The sequence below is a fragment of the Leucoraja erinacea genome, chromosome 22, assembly GCF_028641065.1.
Source record: "Leucoraja erinacea ecotype New England chromosome 22, Leri_hhj_1, whole genome shotgun sequence".
NCBI classification, from domain to species: Eukaryota; Metazoa; Chordata; class Chondrichthyes; order Rajiformes; family Rajidae; genus Leucoraja; species Leucoraja erinaceus.
In genome coordinates this window covers 36,804,335-36,829,746 of record NC_073398.1, presented here as the reverse complement: position 1 = coordinate 36,829,746, position 25,412 = coordinate 36,804,335, and the positions used below count along the sequence as shown (strand labels likewise).

The 25,412-nt window shown below is 50.6% G+C and overlaps 1 protein-coding gene across 1 annotated transcript in view; it reads right to left on the bottom strand.

The window, feature by feature from the left end:
• Positions 1-1,720: 1,720 nt before the first annotated feature.
• Positions 1,721-25,412, bottom strand: part of sema3d (sema domain, immunoglobulin domain (Ig), short basic domain, secreted, (semaphorin) 3D) — a 119,461-nt gene continuing 95,769 nt past the window's right edge. The window contains exons 12-18 of the mRNA XM_055653507.1: positions 21,107-21,329; positions 18,578-18,666; positions 17,473-17,514; positions 15,229-15,386; positions 13,983-14,047; positions 11,519-11,655; positions 1,721-2,137 (exon numbers count right to left, since the gene is read on the bottom strand). Of these exons, the coding sequence (XP_055509482.1) occupies positions 1,754-2,137; positions 11,519-11,655; positions 13,983-14,047; positions 15,229-15,386; positions 17,473-17,514; positions 18,578-18,666; positions 21,107-21,329 (1,098 nt within the window). The 3' untranslated portion in view covers positions 1,721-1,753. The remainder of the gene's footprint in view (positions 2,138-11,518; positions 11,656-13,982; positions 14,048-15,228; positions 15,387-17,472; positions 17,515-18,577; positions 18,667-21,106; positions 21,330-25,412) is intronic.

Sequence of the window (25,412 nt, the reverse complement as noted above, 5' to 3'; positions counted from 1 at the left end):
TATCCTTGATCGGACTTTACCTTGCACTAAACGTTATTCCCTTTATCCTGTATCTGTACACTGTGGACGGCTCGATTGTAATCATGTGTTGTCTTTCCGCTGACTGGATAGCACGCAACAAAAGCTTTTCACCTCAACTTGTCCCCATCTAAGCAAGTCCCACTCTCCCAAGGACTATGGCCCACAACCCTCTAAACCTTTGCGTTCTATATTGGGTGTAGCTTCTCAAGCTTTCTACCTGCTACCCTGTACACAAACCTCGTAGCTGGCACGTTAAGAACATTTCTCCAGTCAGAGGGTGGTGAATCTGTGGGATTCATTGCCACAGACGGCTGTGGAGGCCACAAGTCAGTGGGTATTTTTAAGGCAGAGATAGATAGATTCTTGATCAGTGCGGGTGTCAGGGGTTATGGGGAGAAGGCAGGAGAATGGGGTTAGGAGGGAGAGATAGATCAGCCATGATTGAATGGCGGAGTGGACTTGATGGGCCGAATGGCCTAATTCTGCTCCTTGAACTTATGGCAAGGCATCCTAGATGATAGAAGAGGAATAGCATCAAAGTTTCTAGGTGGTGGATGGACCAGTGACCAGTCTAGGTTGTGTCAGGTTGATATTACACATGCATAAATACCAGTAGCAATTCACAGCAAGAAGGGATACACTTGTGTTGTTGTGTTGCACTGAGCTGATGTTGATGAGGAATGTGTTCAGTGATTAAGAGTGTTTGTGCCTGAGACACATGGTCCAGACTGACGTGCAGAGGTGTCCGATGTTCCCGTGCTGGGATAGGCTTGTGGAGCAGGGAGACAGCATGGTGCGTGGGGCAGAATGGCCTGAGTCCACACCGTCAACTCTACGTTGGAGGAGATAGCAGCGGCCATCTCGAGTCCGGCTTTGACACTTTGAGAACATCTGAAGAAGGGTCTCCCACTCCTCTCCAGAGATGCTGCCCGTCCCGCTGAGTTACTCCAGCTCTGTGTGAGCTGGTCGCAACTGGAAGTGTGGTCTGGCTGGAGTGCGGTGCGGAGTGAGTGAGGGAGGGGCATTGTGGCCCAGTGGTCAACGGTGGCTTTGGGTCTTGGTGAGGGGGGGCTGCAGCTTAGGGGGGGGATGGGGGGGAAGGGGGGAGGGGGTGGGGGAGGGGATGAGGGGGTGAGGGGGGGGCTCCAGCCTGAGGGGGGGCTGGGGGGGGGCCGTGGGGGGGAGGGGGGGGGGATGGGTGAGGAGGGGCTGCAACCTATGGGTGAGGGGGGTGAGGAGGTGAGGGGGGGCTCCAGCCTAGGGGGGGGGGGGGGTGAGGGGGGGCTGCAGCCTATGGGGGAGGGGGTGGGTGAAGGGGGGTCTCCAGCTTGGGGGGGGGGGGGGGTGGAGGGGGGTGAGAGGGGGGGTCTCCAGCCTGGGGGGGGGTGGGTGAAGGGGGGTCTCCAGCCTGGGGGGGTGGGTGAGGGGGGGGGGCTCAGCCTATGGGGGGCTGCAGCCTGGGGGGGGGTGAGTGAGGGGGGGGGGGCTCCAGCCTATTGGGGGCTCCAGCCTTGGGGGGGGTGGGGGGGGGGGTCTCCAGGGGGGGGGTGGGTGAGGGGGGGGCTCCAGCCTTGGGGGTGGGTGAGGGGGGGGGGGGCCAGTCTATGGGGGGGCTGCAGCCTGGGGGGGGGGGGGGGGTGAGGGGGGGGGGGTCCAGCCTAGGGGGGAGGGGGGGTGAGGGGGGTGAGGGGGGGGGGTCTCCAGCCTGGGGGGGGGGGGGGGGGTCTCCAGTCTAGCGGTGGTGCCTGCGGTTACGGCTTTTCTTCGCCTCCTGTACGTGCTTCCATTTGCCGGGCCCGCGGTTTCGTTGCCGCCGTTTCTCCCGGTGCCACAACTGTTCGCAGTAATCGTCGACGGTGAAACTGCCGCTGGTCAGCAGCTGGACGTAATCCTTGTAGCGTATCCGTGACTCGTGGCCAAAGTCCCGGGCACGACTCTCCTCCCTCTGCCCGCTGTCTATCTGCTCGTTGTCGATCACCTTGAGCCGCAGCCGGCCGATAGTGTGGCTGAAGGACTGTTCCTCGGCCCGGCACAAGTACACCCCCGCATCTTGCCGCTCCACGCTCCGGATCAGCAGCCCCTGGTCCGTACGGATTAGCCGCTCATCGCCCCGCACCTGGGGAACAACAATCACAGACCCTTCATTCAGCACAGCAACACATCAGGTGGACCTATTAGAAACATAGCAACATAGACAACAGGTGCAGGAGTTGGCCATTCGGCCCTTTGAGCCTGCACCGCCATTCAATAGACAACAGACAAAAGACTTGCTTAGTTGGGCCATTGGTTTTGTGTGTGGGATCAACCTTGATAATGTGTCACTTCAGTAAAGATAGTATGGACAGTGGGCTGAAGGGCCTAGTTCTATGATGTATAACTATAATCACCTTCAAATCCAGTGTTAAAACACATTTGTACTCCCTGGCTTTTGACCATGCCTGAGACTTTGCTTCTGTTTGTGGTGTTTTTGATGTTTCTTTATTTTACATGTCTTTTCCTACTATTTATTTTTATTGTTATTTTTGGTGTGTATTAACTTTTTTGTCAATGATTAGTGATGTACAACACTTTGTTGCAACTATGTTTGTTTTTAAAGTGCTCTATAAATAAAATTATTATTATTATTATAACTATGATTTTCATAAGTTGATGTTCTAGGACCATAATTAGGCCATTCGGCCCATCATGTCTACTGCATCATTGAATCTTGGTTTCTTGGTCCAAAATATTCCAAATGGAATTTGAACTGGAGGTGTTGGAGGGAAGACTTAAACCAGGAAGGGTTTTTGGGAAGAAAGAGCTACCTTAAATGTAGTTGGAACTGGTTGGGTAACTATGGTAGGGTGGAGATTATTCCATGCTTTAATTGTGCGGGGGGAGAATCATGGCTGATCTATCTCTCCCTCAACCCCATACTCCTGCCTTCTCCCCATAACCCCTGACACCCGCACTAATCAAGAATCTATCTATCTCTGCCTTAAAAATACCCACTGACTTGTGGCCTCCACAGCCGTCTGTGGCAATGAATCCCACAGATTCACCACCCTCTGCCTAGAGAATTCCTCATCATCTCCTTCCTAAAGGAACACCCTTTAATTCTGAGGCTGTGCCCTCTGGTCCTAGACTCTCCCACTAGTGGAAACATCCTCTCCACATCCAGGCCTTTCACTATTCGGTGAAGTTTGAATGAGGCCCCCCCCTCTCATTCTAAACTTGCCATTTTAAAGCATTTCTTTATCTGTAGCCAAGTTTTCCATTAGCTTTCTCAAGGAGCCATTAATCAGTTATTGAAATAACTAATTAGAAAAGTCGATTCAGAAGTCTTCTTTTATATTTTCTGTGATAGGGCCATTAATATTGGAGGAATCATACTCAAGGGATTCGCTCTGTGGCAGGGGCGATACAGGAATGATCAATACACATTCATCAAACTGCTGGTGGAATCTCTCCAGCCAGCGAGGCTTTGTGTCCAAACTCTGAACACGTTCTAATGCTGATGAATTTCCATGTATGTGTACAGTGCTCTTTAATTAGTTTTGTGATGGAAAATAATTGTTTAAAATGCGCTCTCAGTTTCATTTCATTTTGATGAATGTTTTAAACCCCAGTGTAGGTCTTTGAAGTAACGATCCTGCAAAATTAATTCCTGAACAATGATATCTCGTTACACTGTTGGGTGAGAAAGGTCGGTACAGTGGCGCAGCGGGTAGAGCTGCTGCCTCACAGCGCCAGAGACCCGGGTTTCATCCTGACTACGGGTGCTGTCTGTACGGAGTTTGCACGTTCTCCCCGTGACCTGCATGGGTTTTCTCCGGGTGCTCCGTTTCCTCCCACATTCCAAAGAGGTGCAGGTTTGTAGGTTAATTGGCTTCGGTAAAATTGTAAATTAACCTTAGTGTTTAGTTTAGTTTAGAGATACAGCGTGGAAACAGGCCCTTCAGCCCAACGAGTCCACACCGACCAACATATTAACACTACCCTACGCACTCTAGGGACAATGTTTACATTTACTATGCCAACAAACCTGTACGTCTTTGGAGTGTGGGAGGAAACCGGAGCACCCGGAGAAAACCCACGCAGGTCACGGGGAGAACGTACAAACTCCGTACAGACAGCGCCCGTAGTCAGGATGGAACCTGGGTCTCTGGCGCTGTGAGGCAGCAGCTCTACCCGCTGCACCACCGTGCCACCCTGTGTGTGTAGGATAGTGTTAGTGTGCGGGGATCGCAGGTCGGCACGGACTAGCTGGGCCGAAGGGCCTGTTTCCGCGCTGTATCTCTAAACTAAACTAAACCTGGCGCAGGTTCAGCCCCTCTCTGGTCTGTTGGAGAAGTCGGACGTTGCAAATTAATCATCCTGTCATTGGCCGTTTCACAGCTAAAGCAGTTCAGCTGTGTGGCGTGAAAACCACAGATCAAAGCAGACCGTCACTCCGCCACGGACCTAGTGGGCAGAGCATTACACACACTGACAGACCCCACAGGGTCACTCCGCACCGGACCTAGTGGGCAGAACATTACACATGCTGACAGACCCCACAGGGCCACAGGATCTCATGGACAATCTTCATCACAGTCACAGCCTTAGATTCACAAATTCCAAATTTGAACTTCCTCTTTGATTGGACTTCACTGGCTTTGTCTTGCACTAAACCTTATTCCCGTATATAGTCATAGAGTGATACAGTGTGGAAACAGGCCCTTCGGCCCAACTTGTCCACACCGGCCAACATGCCCACACCGGCCAACATGCCCCATCTACACTAGTCACAGAGCGATACAGTGTGGAAACAGGCCCTTCAGCCCAACTTGCCCACACCGGCCAACATGCCCCAGCTACACTAGTCACAGAGTGATACAGTGTGGAAACAGGCCCTTCAGCCCAACTTGCCCACACCAGCCAACATGCCCCAGCTACACTAGTCCCACTTGCCTGCATTTGGTCCATATCCCTCAAAACCTGCCCTATCTATGTACCTAACCGTTTCTTAAAAGTTGGGATAGTCCCAGCCTCAACTACCTCCTCCGGCAGCTCATTCCATACACCCACCACCCTTTGTGTGAAAAAGTTACCCCTCAAGTCCCTAGTATAGACAATAGACAACAGGTGCAGGAGTAGGCCATTCGGCCCTTCGAGCCAGCACCGCCATTCAATGTGATCATGGCTGATCATCCACAATCAGTACCCCGTTCCTGCCTTCTCCCCATATCCCCTGACTCCGCTATCTTTAAGAGCCCTATCTAGCTCTCTCTTGAAAGCCTCCACCGCCCTCTGAGGCAGAGAATTCCACAGACTCCTCATATTAAATAGTTTCCCCTTCACCTTAAAGCTGTATCCACTGGTCCTCGATTCCCCAACTATATGCGATCTATTCCTCTCGTGACGAACAAGGCAGGATGTTACAGCTGTACTCAGTACCCTGGGGCACTGGGGTCATCGGTGTTAGTCTTATACCCAGCTGGACATCTCTCTGTCCACCCAGGGAGTGTGTGACTGGTCGACAGGTTTCCGTTGACCAGAGATTCAGCTGGTTCCCAGGAGATGAGGGGCTGGGAACCAGAGCTCAGACTGCAGCCCCAATCTAAAGGCCAAGGGGCACCACGCTGAGCAGATTGGTTACACTCAGGACACCCGCTGTTCCACCCCCCCCCTCAACTTCCGTTTGGAGGGAGTGATCAGACACAGGGGACACATCACCTTCAGGCATAATCACCACCGCGACCTCCTCCCTCATGTCACAATATTTAGAGTCGAAACACAAATGTTTCACCAGTTCAAAGGAATTCAACAAGGGCAAGACCTGCGAAAGGCCAGGATAGAGTGGATGTGGAGAGGATGTTTCCACTACTGGGAGAGTCTAGGACCAGACACAGCCTCAGAATAAAAGGACGTTCTTTTAGGAAGGAAATGAGGAGGAATTCCTTCAGTCAGAGGGTGGTGAATCTGTGGAATTCATTTCCACAGACGGCTGTGGAGGCCACAAGTCAGTGGATATTTTTAAGGCAGAGATAGATAGATTCTTGATTAGTGCGGGTGTCAGAGGTTGTGGGGAGAAGGCAGGAGAATGGGGTTAGGGGGGAGAGATAGATCAGCCATGATTGAATGGCGGAGTAGACTCGATGGGCCGAATGGCCTGATTTTGCTCCGTGAACTTATGAAAACAGGATGATGGACAAAGTTTTATTCCTTTGTAAATTATGTCTTGTGTTCCATCACAGAGAAGATGGAACATGCAACATACAACATACACAAAACATGCAATGTACATACAACATACAACAGTACCACACCGGAACAGGCCCTTCAGCCCCCGCTGTGACTGTGCAGTGGGTAGGGCTGCTGCCTCACAGCGCCAGAGACCCAGGTTAAATCCTCAACTTGGGAGTTGTCTGTGAGGAGTTTGCACGATCCACGTCCCTGTCTAAAAGCCTCTTAAACACCACGATCGTATCTGCCTCCACCCCCACCCCTGGCAGCGCGTTCCAGGCACCCACCACCCTCTGTGTACAAAACCTGCCCCACACATCTCCTTTAAACTTGGCCCCTCTCACCTTAAAGCTGCGCCCTCTAGTCTTTGACAGTTCCACACTACAAAGAAATGCTGGTTTGTGGACTAATTGGATTCTGTAAAATGTCCCTAGTGTGTGTAGGAAAGTGTTAGTGTGCGGGGATCGCTGGTATACACGGACTCGGTGGGCTGAAGGGCCTGTTTCCGCGCTGTATCTCTAAACCAGACTAAATTGAAGAGTGTGCCGGTTTAGAGCAACATCGGAACAGAGTCATTACACTCCGCCCCTCAGTTTGAGTTTAGTTTATTGTTTATCAAGAGCCATGATCATATTGAATGGCAGTGCTGGCTCGAAGGGCCGAATGGCCTCCACCTGCACCTATTTTCTATGTTTCTGTGTTTTAGTGTCTGTGTGTCTCTGTGTGTCTGTGTCTCTGTGTGTCTGTGTGTGTCTGTGTCTCTGTGTGTCTGTGTGTCTGTGTGTCTATTTGTCCGTGTGTCTGTGTGTCTGTGTGTCTGTGTGTCTGTGTGTCTGTGTGTCTGTGTGTCTGTGTCTCTGTGTCCGTGTGTCTCTGTGTCTCTGTGTGTCTGTGTGTCTGTCTCTCTGTGTGTCTGTGTCTCTGTGTGTCTCTGTGTCTCTGTGTTTCTGTGTGTCTGTGTCTCTGTGTCTCTGTGTCTCTCTGTGTCTCTGTGTGTCTGTCTCTCTGTGTGTCTGTGTCTGTGTGTCTGTGTGTCTCTGTGTGTCTGTGTGTTTCTGTGTGTCTGTGTCTCTGTGTGTCTGTGTCTCTGTGTCTCTGTGTCTGTGTGTCTGTGTGTCTGTCGTGTGTCCGTGTGTCTGTCTCTCTGTGTCTCTGTGTGTCTGTGTGTCTGTCTCTCTGTGTGTCTGTGTGTCTCTGTGTGTCTGTGTGTCTGTGTGTCTGTGTGTCTCTGTGTCTCTCTGTCTCTCTGTGTGTCTGTGTGTCTGTGTGTGTCTGTGTGTCTGTGTGTCTGTGTGTCTGTGTGTCTGTGTCTGTGTGTCTGTGTCTGTGTCTCTCTGTGTGTCTGTGTGTCCATGTGTCCGTGTGTCCGTGTGTCTGTCTCTCTGTGTCTCTGTGTGTCTGTCTCTCTGTGTGTCTGTGTCTGTGTGTTAGTACTGTATGTTTCTATGTCCTTGAATCTGCCATCATTCCCCCCGCACCATCTCGATCAACATCTCCCGCAGATAAATAAAATTCCAGCAGTGGTTCATTTCCTGGGATGTCATTTGCAGATTATGGATGCCTTGTAGATCCATAATTCTGCATCCAGTCTGCTTTCTTTTGATCAAAGTAACTAATGATATGAAAAGTCTATGATTGAAAACATATTCCTGAAGCTCGGACTTACTTTGATGAAAATGAAGTTCCATAAACAAAGGTTGAATGATTTTAGTCTGAAAGGGCGGTGAATGTTCAGAGCAATCATCGAAGCTTCATAACCTCGAGCACCAAGCCCCCCTGAGGATACAGTCCATGGTGGAATGCCCAGACATTCATTAAACTGTTTATCTGCAGAAACTTCTCAGCTAACTGCGGAGAGCCTCAGCTGTCCTGCAATGCAACTCTGGTAGAGTCACAGAGCACAGAAACAGGCCCTTCGGCCCTCCTGGTCCATGCTGACCCACTTCATAAGAATAAGGGGTAGGCCAGTTAGGACTGAGATGAGGAAAAACCTTTTCACTCAGAGAGTTGTGAATCTGTGGAATTCTCTGCCACAGGAGGTAGTGGAGACACGGACTTGAAGGGCCGAGATGGCCTATTTTCCGCCCTGTAATTGTTATATGGTTATATTAAGGGTTTGGACACGCTGGAGGCAGGAAACATGTTCCCGATGTTGGGGGAGTCCAGAACCTGGGGCCACACAGTTTAAGAATAAGGGGTAAGCCATTTAGAACGGAGACGAGGAAACACTTTTTCTCACAGAGAGTTGTGAGTATGTGGAATTCTCTGCCTCAGAGGACGGTGGAGGCTGGTTCTCTGGATGCTTTCAAGAGAGAGCTAGATGGGGCTCTTAAAAATAGCGGAGTCAGGGGATATGGGGAGAAGGCAGGAACGGGGTACTGATTGGGGATGATGGGGGAATCCAGAACCAGGGGCCACAGTTTAAGAATAAGGGGTAAGCCATTTAGAACTGAGACGAGGAAACACTTTTTCACCCAGAGAGTTGTCAGGACTATCTTTATTCTACATGTAACTATTTGAAGCAGCAGAAGTAACCATTCTTTCCCAAATGTACTAGTTACTCTGAAGATAGGCACAAAAAGCTGGAGTAACTCAGCGGGACGGGCAGCATCTTTGGAGGGTGAAGTTTTGGGGCGAGACCGTTCTTCAGACTGAAAGTAGAGGGGAGGGGGAGACTGGAACTAAGAAAAGGCCAGAACAAATCAGTGGCGGCAACAGATGGAGCCCACAATGGTCCAGTGTTGGCTGGGGAAGAGGTGATATTGAAGGGATGCAAGGGTGTAAACTACCCAAGTGAAATATGAGGTGCAGCTCCTCCAATTTGCGCTGGGCCTCTCTCTGACAGTGGAGGAGGCCCAGGACAGGGAGGTTGGTATTTAAGCTTCATCTTAGTTGGGGCATCTTGGTGGGCATGGACAAGTTGGGCCGAAGGGCCTGTTTCTGAGCCGTGTGACAGGCATGGAGTGTGAGTCATGAGTCAAGAGTGATTTATTGTCATGTGGTCACAAATAGCTGTAGTAACGGAGGCGCCAGAGACCCGGGTTCCATCCCGACTACAGGCGCTGTCTGTACGGAGTTTGCACGTTCTCCCCGTGACCTGCGTGGGTTTTCTCCGGATGCTCCGGTTTCCTCCCACACTCTAAAGACGTGCAGGTTTGTAGGTTAATTGGATTGGTGTAAATGTAAATTGTCCCCAGTGTGTGAGGACTGTCTTATGAAGAAAGACTGGATAGACTTGGTTTATACTCTCTAGAATTTAGGAGATTGAGAGGGGATCTTATAGAAACTTACAAAATTCTTAAGGGGGTTGGACAGGCTAGATGCAGGAAGATTGCTCCCGATGTTGGGGAAGTCCAGGACAAGGGGTCACAGCTTAAGGATAAGGGGGAAATCCTTTAAAACCGAGATGAGAAGAACTTTTTTCACACAGAGAGTGGTGAATCTCTGGAACTCTCTGCCACAGAGGGTAGTCGAGGCCAGTTCATTGGCTATATTTAAGAGGGAGTTAGATGTGGCCCTTGTGGCTAAGGGGATCAGGGGGTATGGAGAGAAGGCAGGTACGGGATACTGAGTTGGATGATCAGCCATGATCATATTGAATGGCGGTGCAGGCTCGAAGGGCCGAATGGCCTCTACTCCTGCACCTAATTTCTATGTTTCTATGTGTGTGTAGGATAGTGTTAGTGTGCTGGGATCGCTGGTCGGCACGGACCCGGTGGGCCGAAGGGCCTGTTTCCGCTCTGTATCTCTAAACTAGACTAGTTTAAAACTAGAATGCAGGCGTTAAAAACTGGAGCGAGATCGTAAATCAAGTGGTGGAGAATCAGCCTGCCCGACCGACCAACCGTAACACTGTGGAACATTACCAACTCAACTGTTCACACACAAGATGAAAGCAGCTTCTGAAACAACAGTGGACATGTGTTCACTCACTCACTCACTCACTCACTCACTCGCAGATACTTTGAAGAGACAGATTGAAATACTTTGGCACTCCCAGCCTGTGAGTGTTAATTGTGCGTGTGAACACTCATAAATGGCCCGGGAACACCCCCCCCCCCCCCCCCCATCTCACCTTCCCTCAAACTGACTGCAGAATCAACGATGCACTCACATGGAAACTCATCAACACCTCTCTCTACCTGCTGAGAAGATTGTAGAGATTTAGTATGTTGATCAAATGGTACAGGTGTCAGAGGACCGACCACACTGACTGGTGACATGACAGCCTGAACGTCCAGGAATGAAGGACACGGCACAGTCCAGGCTCGAAGGGCCGAATGGCCTCCTCCTGCACCTGTTGTCTATTGTCCATCACAGATGCCTCAACTACCTCCTCTGGCAGCCCGTTCCATACACCCACCACCCTCTGTGTGTAAAAGTTCCAAATAACCTTTCCCCTCTCACCTTAAACCTCTGTCTTCTGGTATTTGATCCCCTGCTCTGGGCAAGAGACTGTGTGAATTCATACTCCTGCCACCCCCACCTTAAACCCCTTGATGCCCCTTCATTGTTTCCCCCTCTCACTCTAGTTTAGTTTAGTTTAGAGATACAGCACGGAAACAGGCCCTTCGGCCCACCGAGTCCGTGCCGACCAGCGATCCCCGCACACTAACACTATCCTACACACACTGGGGACAATTTACATTTATACCAAGCCAATTAACCTACAAACCTGCACGTCTTTAGAGTGTGGGAGGAAACCGGAGCACCCGGAGAAAACCCACGCAGGTCACGGGCAGAACGTGCAAACTCCGTACAGACAGCATTCATATTCGGGATTAAGTTCAAGGTCACAGTTTGAGGATAAGGGGGAAATCTTTTAGGACCGAGAGGAGAAATTTTTCACACAGAGAGTGGTGAATCTGTGGAATTCTCTGCCACAGAAGGTAGTTGAGGCCACACAGTTCATTGGCTATATTTAAGAGGGAGTTAGATGTGGCCCTTGTGGCTAAAGGGATCAGGGGGTATGGAGAGAAGGCAGGGACGGGATACTGAGTTGGATGATCAGCCATGATCATATTGAATGGTGAATGGTGCAGGCTCGAAGGGCCGAATGGCCTCTACTCCTGCACCTGTTGTCTATGTTTCTATGGGATGGAACCCGGGTCGGTGGCCACTGTGAGGCAGCAGCTCTACCCGCTGCACCACCGTGCCGCACTTACTCCATTTCCCCAAGGACTCCGTCCCCTGCCAGCGTGGTCTCTGGCCACTTCCCAAAAGCCCAGAGACCGTGAGCTGGACACAGCTACGGACAGAGAATCACTGGCCCGGCCACACGGCAGCTCACCTCTTCCCGAATGTCATCCACGGAGCGCTGAACGAACCAGCGGATGGAGGCCTGCTGGGACTTGGGGATGCATTCCAGAAAGGTGGAGTTAGACTCAATGCCGAAGAGAAGCTTTTCCTCACTCTCCTTGTTCATACCTGCCAAACACAAGAGGAAGATCAGCAATGTACATATGTGTATGTATATGTCTATACACACACTCAACTTGGTTTATCCTTCATTACATTGTTCATGGTGTACTATGTTTACATGTTCTGTTGTGCTGCTGCAAATAAGTACGTCAACGTCACCTATCCATGTTCTCCACAGATGCTGCCTGACCCGCTGAGTTACTCCAGCACTCTGTGAAACGTCACCTATCCATGTTCTCCACAGATGCTGCCTGACCCGCTGAGTTATGGTGCAGCAGCATCTATGGAGCGAAGGAAATAGGCAACGTTTCGGGCCGAAACCCTTCTGGAAATAGGCAACGTTTCGGGCCGAAACCCGGAAGGGTTTCGACCCGAAACGTTACCTATTTCGTTAGCTCCATAGATGCTGCTGCACCCGCTGAGTTACTCCAGCACTCTGTGAAACGTCACCTATCCATGTTCTCCACAGATGCTGCCTGACCCGCTGAGTTACTCCAGCACTCTGTGTCTATGTCTGTGTCTAAAAAAACTTTTTTGTATTTTTTTTTTCGTTTTTGTCTAGTTATGTTTTTGGTTTTTAGGCTGTGTTTATGTGGGGAGGGGGGGTGGGGGGTGAAACGGGGGCTGCTGTCACTCCCTTTGGGGGAATACGACCTTTTTGTCGTATCCCACTTCTCCGTCTACGCTGAGGCCTAGCGGAGCCGGCGACCTCGGGACTCTGGAGGCAGCTGACAGGACTTGTCCTGGGCTCGTTCCCGGCCCAGCCCGGGATGGAACGGTGCTCCCGTGAGAGCGGCATGGTGAGGGGCTGGAGTGGCCCAGCCCGAGGGAGAAACGGCACTCCCGCTGGAGTGGCCCAGCCCGAGGGAGAAACGGCACTCCCGCTGGAGTGGCCCAGCCCGAGGGAGAACGGCACTCCCGGGAGTGGCCCAGCCCGAGGGAGAAACGGCACGTGAGGGCGATCCGGTCCGGTGGCTGGGACGATGTTCTGGCGGCGGTGTCCAGAGTCCTGGGTTCAGCCGCGGGCCGGCGGCTGCGTGTGCTGGACTGGAGGTGCGGCGGCTTCGACCACCCCGGCCGCAGTGTTTGAAACGGCCCGTTCTCGGGGTTCGGTGAGCTGCGGGACTGTTTATACCATCGCCCGGTGGGGAATCGCCTCAGCGCAGAGGGAGCAGAGGGAGAGACTACAACCCTAAGATTTTTGCCTCCACCACAGTGAGGAGGTGTTTGGAGGACTCACTGTGGTGGATGTTAATTTGTGTTTATTCTTGTTATTATTGTATCATTGTATGTATGACTGCAGGCACGAAATTTCGTTCAGACCGTAAGGTCTGAATGACAATAAAGGAAATTCAATTCAATTCAATGTTCGGTGTAAACCAGCATCTGCTGTTCCTTCCTGCACATTGGCAAACATTTTCTCTGTAACACAACCTCCAGCAGAGACTAACCTGGAAGATGTCGGCAGTGAATTACATGACTCTGAGCAAAGTAATGAAGAGTTACGGCTGCTTGCTCTGCTGCCAACAGCAGGAGCAACTTCACGTACAGTGGGCAGCAAAACAGCACGGAGCGGACCTCAACGCCTGGATCTCACACCGGTGGTGGTCTCCACAGCCACCCAGATCCCAACAGCATCCAGGACCATACTGAGGGAAGGTCCATAACATGTCCCTCCTTCAACCATCGCCAAATGTTGGCATTTACAAAATCACGAGTGGAATAGATGCACAGAGTCTCTTGCCCAGAGTAGGACCACAAGACATAGGTTTAAGGTGAAGGGGGAAAGATTTAATAGGAATCTGAGGGGCAACTTTATCACACAGAAGGTGGTGGGTGAATGGAACGAGCTGCCGGAGGAGGTAGTTGAGGCTGAGACTATCCCAACGTTTAAGAAACATTCAAACAGGTAAATGGATAGGACGGGTTTGGAGGGATATGGGCCAAATGCGGGCAGGTGGGACTAGTGTAGCTGGGACATGTTGGTGGGTGTGGGCAAGTTGGGGTGTGTGACTATGTGACTGTGTGACTGTATGGGGCAGGTGGGACTAGTGTAGCTGGGACACGTTGGTGGGTGTGGGTTAGTTGGGGTGATGGCCCTGTGTGACTGTGTGACTGTATGGGGCAGGTGGGACTAGTGTAGCTGGGACATGTTGGTGGGTGTGGGCAAGTTGGGGTGATGGCCCTGTGTGACTGTGTGACTGTATGGGGCAGGTGGGACTAGTGTAGCTGGGACATGTTGGTGGGTGTGGGCAAGTTGGGGTGATGGCCCTGTGTGACTGTGTGAGTCTCTGGTCCCCTTCAACCCCACACATGAAGCAGCAAATACTCACTGTCCTCCAGGTCCCAGCACTGAGTGACGGGGTCCCCATGCTTCACATCCTGACGCCTGGACCGCCTGTACAAACAACACACACGCCAGTGAAAAGTCACGCCACGCTCTGGCAGATCAAACAGTCAGGCGGAAACAGAAAATCACTAACGCAAAACGGTTCAGACTGTGAAAATGTTTTTGCAGTTTGTAGTGGTGAACTTTACAATCAGCTTTGTTGCCGTGTTAGATATTACTGCAGTTAAACTGCACAGACGTTACCCCGGTGTGGAGCTGTGAATCACATCACTATGGGCCGGCACGGTGGTGCAGCGGGTAGAGCTGCTGCCTCACAGCGCCAGAGACCCGGGTTCCATCCTGACTACGGGTGCTGTCTGTACGGAGTTTGCACATTCTCCCCGTGACCTGCGTGGGTTTTCTCCGGGTGCTCCGGTTTCCTCCCACACTCCAAAGACGTGCAGGTTTGCAGGTGAATTGGCTTCACTAAATTGTTCCTGTGTGCGTAGGGTAGTGTTTAGTGTGCGGGGATCGCTGGTCGGCACGGACTAGGTGGGCCGAAGGGCCTGTTTCCTCTCTGTATCTCTAACACTAACTCAGTCCACACGTCACTTGATTCACATCTCCGCTAGATTTGTCGACAACACATTTCAATACTGGTTACATTTCACAGTTGTTGGATCTTTATTTAAGATTCAGAATAAAGTTGTCAAATTCACCGTGCCGTTAATGGCCCAATAGTGCAACGGTTTTTAGGTCAGGTGCAGGCGGGAGGTTGGTCTTGGAGGGGAGGTTGGTCTTGGAGGGGAGGATGCTCCTCAAACTGGACAATACATCCTGGACAATACAGCTCACCCCCTCCGTGACACACTGGTCAACCTGAGGAGCACCTTCAGCAACAGACTGGTTCCACCAAGATGCAGCACAGAACGCCACAGGAGATCCTTCTTCCCTGTGGCTATCAAACTGTACACCTCCTCCCCCTTCTGCCGTGGGGTAGACTGACTCTTTCCCACCCCCCCCCCCCCCCCCCCCCTCTTGGTACATCCCCAATCCTTTCCACATCAATTTAATTTCATGCTTCACGTATCTTGTGTTTTACGACTATTGACAGATCAATTTCCCTCCTGAGACAAATAAAGTTCTATGCTATCGCATCGTATGATCACATTGAATGGCGTTGCTGGCTGGATGGGCTGAATGGCCTCCTCCTGCACCTATTGTCTGTGTTTCTGTGCTGTTTCACTCACCGCTTGGAGGCTGGCAGGTAGCGGGAACAGGCGGTGCCATCCCACGCACAGTAGGGGTCCCTGGCCAGGCAACACTCGGCACACACCTGTCCATAGGTATCACACCTGTGCAGGGAGAGCTGGGCCAGGCCGTCCCGTGAACCAACGTACAGCTGCTGCTGCAAGAGGGAATGGCATCCGGCGTTACACCCACACAGGTCACTCCAGTCTCACATGTTTATTGTCACCAAGTCAAGTCAAGTTTATTTGTCACATACACATACGAGATGTGCAGTGAAATGGAAGTGGCAAATGCTCGCGGACTTTGAGCAAAAAGACAAACAAACTATAAACACAATGACACCGGTTGAGTTAATGAGTTTATCCTCACGTTTATCAAAGTGTACAACTCCTGCCCCTTCTGCTGTGGGGCAAAATGAGACTGAGACTGACTCCCCCCCCATCCCCTCCCCTCCCCTCCCCAATCTATGCATGTCCCCCAATCCTCTCCACAAGTCAATGCTTCATGTAATATGTGTTTTGTGACTGTTGGCAGAACCTGGGAAAATAAACTTATCGCATGGTAACGTGTTTAGTTTATTGACGATTTGTGTAAGGCGGAGATTGATAGATTCTTGATCAGTGCGGGTGTCTGGGGTTATGGGGAGAATGGGGTTGGAAGGGAGAGATAGATCAGCCATGATTGAATGGCGGAGTAGACTTCACAAGTTCACTAGTTGTAGGAGTAGGATTAGGCCATTCGGCCCGTCGAGTCTACTCCGTCAATCAATCACGGCCTAGTTCTGCTCCTATTTCTAATGACCTTATTTCGCGGGTTGTCAGGGGTTACGTTTATTGTCGTGACGACAAGGAGCGTAACTCCGTGACCAGCTGAAGTCACCGCCTCTGTTGCCACGGCTGCTGCTGATGTAATGATGGGACCATTTTCACTTAGAAACATAGAAACATAGAAACATAGAAACATAGAAACTAGGTGCAGGAGTAGGCCATTCGGCCCTTCGAGCCTGCACCGCCATTCAATATGATCATGGCTGATCATCCAACTCAGTATCCCGTACCTGCCTTCTCTCCATACCCACTGATCCCTTTAGCCACAAGGGCCACATCTAACTCCCTCTTAAATATTGCCAATGAACTGGCCTCAACTACCCTCTGTGGCAGAGAGTTCCATAGATTCACCACTCTCTGTGTAAAAAAAGTTCTTCTCATCTCGGTTTTAAAGGATTTCCCCCTTATCCTTAAGCTGTGACCCCTTGTCCTGGACTTCCCCAACATCGGGAACAACCTTCCTGGATCTAGCCTGTCCAACCCCTTAAGAATTTTGTAAGTTTCTATAAGATCCCCTCTCAATCTCCTAAATTCTAGAGAGTATAAACCAAGTCTATCCAGTCTTTCTTCATAAGACAGTCCTGACATTTCAGGAATCAGTCTGGTGAACCTTCTCTGCACTCCCTCTATGGCAATAATGTCCTTCCTCAGATTTGGCGTCATATTCAGCACGGAATCTTGGGCCGAAGGGCCTGTTCCTGGTCTTCACTGATCTTCAGTTTAGTTTATTGTCCCGTGTACCGAGGTACAGTGAAAAGCTTTTGTTGCGTGCTAACCAGTCAGCGGAAAGACAATACATGATTACAATCGAGCCGTCCACAGTGTACAGATACAGGATAAAGGGAATAACGTTTAGTGCAAGGTAAAGCCAGTAAAGTCCGATCAAGGATAGTCCGAGGGTCACCAATGAGGTAGATAGTAGTTCAGGACCGCTCTCTAGTTGTGGTAGGATGGTTCAGTTGCCTGATAACAGCCGGGAAGAAACTGTCCCTGAATCTGGAGGTGTGCGTTGGTTTTCACACTTCTGTACCTCTTGCCCGATGGGAGAGGGGAGAAGAGGGAGTGACTGGGGGTGAGACTGGTCCTTGATGATGCTGCTGGCCTTGCCGAGGCAGCGTGAGGTGTAGATGGAGTCAATGGAAGGGAGGTTGGCTTGTGTGTGTGTGATGGTCTGGGCTGCGTCCACAACTCTCTGCGATTTCTTGTGGGTCTTGGACGGAGCTGTTCCCAAACCATGGCCGTGATGCGTCCCGATAAAATGCATTCTACGGCGCATTTGTAGGAGTTGGTGAGAGTTGTTGGGGACATGACGGACTTCCTTAGACCTTGTAAGGAAGTGGAGGCGTTGGTGTGCTTCCTTGGGCCAAAATAATGGACATTAGACTGAGAATGTAAAGTAACTGTCACAACACGTACCTGCTTTGAAGAAAGTTCCATGTTCAATATCGGGGAGTGTCCCTGGAGGAATAAGATGGCAATGTTATTGGCCACTCTTCGGAGACATAATAGAGGTGTACAAATTATATCAACATCTGCAGTTGCCTATCTTCGGTTTATACCAGCATCTGCAGTTCCTTCTAACATATATACAGTTTAAGAATAATGGGTCGGCCATTTAGGACTGAGATGAGGAAAAACCTCTTCACCCAGAGCGTGGTGAATCTGTGGAATTCTCTGCCACAGAAGGCAGTGGAGGCCAATTCACTGGATATTTTCAAGAGAGAGTTAGATTTATCTGTTGGGGCTAATGAAATATGGGGAGAAGGCAGGAACAAGGTACTGATTGTGGATGATCAGCCATGATCATATTGAATGGCGGTGCTGGTTCGAAGGGCCGAATGGCCTACTCCTGCACTTATTTTTTCTATGTTTCTGTATCAGTTTCAGTTGCGTTTACTGTCCCGTGTACCGAGGTACAGTGAAAAGCTTTTGTTGCGTGCTAACCAGTCAGCGGAAAGACAATACATGATTACAATCGAGCCGTCCACAGTGTACAGATACAGGATAAAGGGAATAACGTTTAGTGCAAGGTAAAGTCAGTAAAGTCCGATCAAGGATAGTCCGAGGGTCACCAATGAGGTAGATAGTAGTTCAGGACCGCTCTCTGGTTGTGGTAGGATGGTTTAGTTGTCTGATAACAACTATGAGAGGCATAGACAGGGTAGACAGTCAGAACCTTTATCCCAGGGTGGAGATGTCCAGGACTAGAGGGCGCAGCTTTAAGGTGATAGGGGCAAAGTTTAAAGGAGATGTGTGGGGCAGGTGTTTTTTACACAGAGGGTGGTGGGTGCCTGGAACGCGCTGCCAGGGGTGGGGGTGGAGGCAGATACGATAGTGGTGTTTAAGAGGCTTTTAGACAGGGACGTGGATATGCAGGGAGTGGAGGGATACGGATCACATGCAGGCAGAGGGGAGTTGGTCTTGGCATCGTGTACGGCACGGACATTGTGGGCTGAAGGGCCTGGTTACTGCCCAATGGGTGGAGCTGTGACTGACTGTAATCCAGTGGGCATCTCCTCACCTTAAACACCTGCAGTTCCTCCAGAACCACCTCCTCTGTCTCCCAGTTCTCCTTCGTCACGCTCACCACTTTCAAAACTGTCCCGACATCTGCAGCACAACAGAGAAATCAATCGATATTTAGGCGCCTTTCCCGGAGAAACTGTGGCGTTTAGGGCGCAGCGGGTAGAGCTGCAGCCTCACAGCGCCAGAGACCCGGGTTCAATCCTGACTACGGGTGCTGTCTGTACGGAGTTTGCACGATCTCCCCGTGACCTGCGTGGGTTTTCTCCGGGAGCTACAGGGAGAGGTTGAGCAGGCTGGGTCTCTATTCTATGGAGCGCAGGAGGATGAGGGGTGATCTTATAGAGAGGACCAGTCTCACCCCCGGCCACTCCCTCTTCTCCCCTCTCCCATCGGGCAAGAGGTACAGAAGTGTGAAAACGAACGCACACACACCTCCAGATTCAGGGACAGTTTCTTCCCGGCTGTTATCAGGCAACTGAACCATCCTACCACAACCAGAGAGCAGTCCTGAACTACTATCTACCTCATTGGTGACCCTCGGACTATCCTTGATCGGACTTTACTGACTTTACCTTGCACTAAACGTTATTCCCTTTATCCTGTATCTGTACACTGTGGACGGCTCGATTGTAATCATGTATTGTCTTTCCGCTGACTGGTTAGCACGCAACAAAAGCTTTTCACTGTACCTCGGTACACGGGACAGTGAACTAAACTAAATTAAGCTAGTTTGCTCGCTGAATTTCATCAAAAGTAAGTTAATAATGCCTTACTTTTGATGAAATTCAGCGAGCAAATGCGATAATTCCCGATATTTTGGATCCTTAAATCTCCACGGCAAATGTCCGCTGTTCACTTCCGCTGTTTTTCCACCTTCAGTTCCCTCTTGTAATTACCTTACTTTCTATCTTTTATTTTGCCTTTAGGTCGCTGTGCTTCACGGTCACCCCGACTAGCACAGAAAATTTCAGCTCAAATATCGGCCGTTTTCCATGTTTTTAACGGGTGGGAAAGTGCGTTTTTTCCCATTCAATAACATGTACCGATGTATAACATGTCCTCCACTTGAGAATTTCGGTCACGTGGGTGCGGATCTATGCTCCAGTGACCTTTCGTGAAATCACCCTATATGAGCATGGCTGATCATCCAGAATAAGTTCCCCGTTCCTGCTTTCTCCCCATATCCCTTGATTCCGTTAGCCCCAAGAGCTAAATCTAACTCTCTTGAAAACATCCAGTGAATCGGCCTCCACTGCCTTCTGTGGCAGAGAATTCCACAGATTCACAACTCTCTGGGTGAAAACCAAGACACCGGGGAAACACGAGTCTGAAGAAATGTCTCGAGCTGAAACATCATTCACTTAGAATGAAAGGATGATCCTTTAGGAAGGAGATGAGGAGGAATCTCTTTAGTCAGAGGGTGGTGGATCTGTGGGATTCATTGCCACAGACGGCTGTGGGGGCTAAGTCAGGGGGGCGGGGGGAGATAGACAGAGGGAGAGGGAGAGAGAGAAGGAGGGGGGGGGGGGAGGGAGGGAGAGAGAGAGAGAGAGGGAGGGAGGGGGAGGAGAGGGAGAGGGAGAGGGAGAGAGAGAAGAGGGGGAAGTCAGTCATGGGCAAACACTGCCATCTGCAGGTCAGTGGGGAAACTTCTTCAAACAAAGACAGAGTGCTGGAGTAACTCAGCGGGTCAGGCAGCATCTGTGGAGAACATGGATAGGTGACGTTTCACAGAGTGCTGGAGTAACTCAGCGGGTCAGGCAGCATCTGTGGAGAACATGGATCTTCAAGTTCATGAGTGATAGGTTCAGAACCAGGCCATTCGTCCCATCAAGTCTACTCCGCCATTCCATCATAGCTGATCTATCTCTCCCTCCTAACCCCATTCTCCTGCCTTCTCCCCATAACCCCTGGCACCCGCACTAATCAACAATCTATCTATCTCTGCCTTAAATATATCCACTGACTTGTGGCCTCCACCGCCGTCTGTGGCAATGAATCCCACAGATTCACCACCCTCTGACTATTGAAATTCCTCCTCATCTCCTTCCAAAAGGAACGTCCTTTAATTCTGAGGCTGTGCCCACTGGTCCTAGACTCTCCCACTAGTGGAAACATCCTCTCCACATCCAGGCCTTTCACTAGGGGACATTTTGGTCGGGAGCCTTCCTCAGGCTCACTGCTCCATCTCCACAGATGCTGCCTGACCCACTGAGTTACTCCAGCACTCTGTGAAACGTCACCTATCCATGTTCTCCACAGATGCTGCCTGACCCGCTGAGTTACTCCAGCACTCTGTGAAACGTCACCTATCCATGTTCTCCACAGATGCTGCCTGACCTGCTGAGTTACTCCAGCACTCTGTGCCTTGCTGAGTGCTCTACACACTCTACCCCTCACTGTGCAGTTGGTGAATGGGCGGGTGGGTTGGGGGGGCTGGGGTGGGGTGGGGGAGTGGGGTGGGGTGGGGGGCTGGGGTGGGGTGGGGGCTGGGGTGGGTTGGGGGAGTGGGGTGGGGTGTTACCTGTGCCGATGAACATGACCTGGTACTGCCCGTCTTCTGCTGTCACCTGGTCCACCACCACCTGGCTGAGCCGGTAGTCCACGTTGATCCTGGTGAAGACCGGCTTGTTGCTCAGCGGGTGAACGGCCTTGTACATCAGCGGGTGGTAGCGAGCAAAGCTGACCACCTCATCCGGGAAGTCCTTGGTGGACTTTATCAGCGGGTCATATGTTTTACTGGGACACTGTTGGCCAAAAGGACAATCACCCTTGAAAAAAAATTGCATTACCACACTTATACCAACAAATAGGTCACACATCATGAGAGGAATAGATCAGGTCGAGTCTCTCGCCCTGCGTTGGGGAATCGAGGACCAGAGGACATAGGTTTAAGGTGAATGGGGAAAGGTATAATACTGTGTTCAAGAAGGAACTGCAGATGCTGGAAAATCGACAGTAGACAAAAATGCTGGAGAAACTCAGCGGGTCAGGCAGCATCTATGGAGCGAAGGAAATAGGCAACGTTTCGGGCCGAAACCCTTTCGGGTTTCGGCCCGAAATGTTGCCTATTTCCTTCAGTCTGAAGAAGGGTTTTGGGCCGAAACGTTGCCTATTTCCTTCAGTATGAAGAAGGGTTTCAGATAGGAATCTGAGCAGTAACTTTTTCACACAAAGGGTAGTGGGTGTATGGAACGAGCTGCCGGAGGAGGTAGTTGAGGCTGGGACTATCACAACGTTTAAGAAACAGTTAGACAGGTACATGGATAGGACAGGTTTGGAGGGATATGGACCAAACGCAGGCAGGTGGAACTAGTGTGGATGGGGTTAGTTGGCCGGTGTTGGGCTGAAGGGCCTGTTTTCACTCTGTGACATTATAAATAGCAGCGGCACAGTGGTGCAGCAGGTAGTCCAGCTGCTTCACAGCGCCACACATGCCCCATCTACACTAGTCCCACCTGCCCGCATTTTGCTAATAGCTAATACCCCTCCAAACCTGTCCTATCCATTTACCTGTCTAAATATCTTATAAACGTTGTGTCAGTCCCAGCCTCAACGACCTCCTCCGGCAGCTCGTTCCATGCACCCACCACCCTCTGTGGAAAAGTTACCCCTCAGGTTCCTATTAAATCTTTCCCCTTCACCTTAAACCCATCTTAAAAATATCCATTAATTTGGCCTCCACCACCGTCTGTGTCAACGAATTCCACAGATTCACCACCCTCTGGCTAAAGAAATTCCTCCTCATCTCCTTCCTAAAGGTACGTCCCTTTAATTTTACTTCGGAGTCACGTGAGTGATTCCGTGAAGACCCCAGCTCCAGTGCGCATGCGGCATAATCGCACAGCGTGCAGAACGCGGCAGCCAGCGGGAGTCGGGCGCTCCCGCATCCAAGGACGAGAGGTAAGTACTTACCTTAATCGGGCCTTGTGGTTTTTGCTCCAGGGGGAGCAAAGTGAGGCATGGTGAGCGGCCCCGTTTCGACTCCAGCGTGGGGCCGACAGTGACGGGGACAAGGTGCCACCCGGACCGCTAACGCTGCGGACCGCTGCTAGGAGCTGCGCTAATGCCGGTCCGCTGAACAGCTGTTCCGTACAGCCGCGGACCGGCGGGAAATTTTAAAAAACCCGACCGGCAGCCCTGCAGACTCCTGACCAGGAGAATCACCGCCCGGGAACCGCCACAACGCCGCCTGGAAAACGGCAGGCAGCCTCTACATGCAGGTAAGGGGAAATCTTACCAATTTACAGGTTCTACAGGAGCCATCTCCCTCCAAGCTGGAACAGGTTGGAGACAGCAAAAATGAGTATGTCTGTCTCCCCAAGCCAGAGGAGGTCATGAAGTTCACCTCCAGGAGAAGGACTGCCTGCCCAACTCCACACGAGGGTCCTTATCTGGGAGGCAGCCACCGGTAGCGGTGGAGCTATTTCAATGCTCCCGCTCACTCGACACCGAGCCGCTCCCTGTGCCGCCGGTGTAAAGGGGCACTGGCTGAATGCCAAGGGAGCTGACTCCTACCCCAGTGCTATTGCACTAGCCATCTCCCTTGTCGAGGGATTGATGCAACAGCGGAGTGGAGTGCTTTGCCTCCTCCCATTTAGCGCATCCTTTATGCTCCTTTTTTAAGGGCTAAGGAGGCCAGGGCTGGGCTGGCTTAAGTGCTGGGCAGGCGGACGAGAACAGCAGTATGCCAGGGGAGCAGGATCAGGAAGAGCCACTGGGTGTCGTGGGCCACTACATGGCTCCTCCACGCGACCATCTTCCCAACAAAAGCCCTGCAGGAACAGGCCTTTCCAGAGGCAAATCCGCAGGCAGCTGGGTCTCGTAGACTCACAGACAAGCAGCGAATTCTACAGAAGGTCAAGATGTTACCACCTTTGCTCGCCTTTGGTGCTGACGCCTAAGATGTTCCCATATTTGGGATACTCGACTGAACGATGGTGCATATAGACCTGCCCGCAACCCCGAATATATGGGGCTATGCAAACCGCTGCTGCGGGGAAGAGGGAGCAGGCTATGGGACGAGCAGGACATCACATCCAACACCCAGCTGGCAGCACCCCTCGGCATCCACCAGCAATATCAAACAAGGACTGGTGAAAGCCTGGTGACCGCTGCAGATCCCCATAGTTCTTTTTAGACGGGGCCCAGAGCGGAGCCGTGGGAAGATGCGCCGCCCCACCGACAGCACCAGCATACCAGCAAACTATGCCTTCATGAAAAACAACAAGCATGGAGGTAGGTAGTCTGGTTCCTCCCAGTTTACACTAAAACAAGGGTGTTCTACTAAACTGCATGGGGAGTGGGCTAAGCATGGGATGCTGTCACAAATAACCAAAATATACTCAACAGCATTAGAGGATAAAAACGAATTCAAATTGGGCATTTTACTGCCAGTTCAGCAATGCGCCCAAAGGGCTGTTTCTCCCTCTAAGAAAAGAGAAGTGAGAAGGCAAGCTGAACTAAACAGGCACATTACTAAACGGATTGGAATTTGTATCGAATATATTCACCAAAACTATAAAAGATGATGAATGTAGCATCATCATTGATCTAATATCACTAAATAAATCTGTTGAGTATATCCACTTTAAGATGGAGGTGGAGTTTTGTCACTGCCAGACATCTGATCTCCCTAGGATACCTATGGGGAGCATTGATATGGGAGATGCTAACTATCTTATACCATACACTAGGATCATTATAGATACCTAAATATATTTACCTGGATCATGGATATCCCGGTTAGGGCAACCATGGGAGCATATAGCATTTCATATGGTCTAAACCTCCGCCCTAAACTATTAAAAATGGCCATGAAAATATTAAGAAAACAAGCATAATCATGGCACATATTGGATGATATCCTCATATTAGGGGAAACAAAGGAATTAGCTGTGGAGCAGTTCTAGCTACGAAACAGCTCCCTAAAGCTGAGGTTCATCCCACGCCCAGATAAACCAGAATTGAAGCGTTACTACCAAGGATTATCTGGGCTTCAATAACAATTCCGTCCATATGACTGTTACTTTGCCAAGACACTTGGGTCACTATAATCAAATCATGAATGTACCCACTGAAGCTATATCACAATTAAGGTGGTGGGCAGACATATATTTGGCATAGTTTTCAGCCCTATTATCATCACCAATCCCAACTTGGTTATTTTAAAAACCAATGCCAGTACTTTAGGCTGGGGAGCAACTAAACTCCATATCCAGCACAGGTAACAGATGGACCAAGTCACAAACATCGTTACTACACATACCGGGCATCAACTTCTTGGGATTGGTGATCGCCTATTGGGCTAAAAAGCATATGCATTTCAAATGCAGCACGTACATATGTGGTTACGGATTGATAATACTATGGTGGTGGCTTATATCAACCATATGGGGAGCATAATAATCATTATTGTGCAACAAATTGGTCAAACAAATCTGGCAATGGTGTGTCAAAAGACATTTTAACTATCAGCTGCCTATGTCCTAGGAAGCTAGAACACAGTAGGAGACACCATGTCACGGGGTACAATTTATGATTACATTGAATAGATGTCATAACCCAAAATATCTGCTAAATTTATTAAGCAGTTTGAAAGCCAGATATCAATTTGGTTGCACAAGACGGAATCACCAGTAACCCATGTATGTGACTTAGGAACCAGATTAGAGGCAGCAGCGATAGATGCCTATACGCTGGAAGGGGGAATTTCTGCTTTGCCTTCCTCCCTTCTGCCTCATCCGTCGGGCACTTCGCAATACAGATGGGATCTGTCTCCGAGATATTGAACGTGCCCGACCGGCCCTACAGCCATGGTTCCCCAGTTC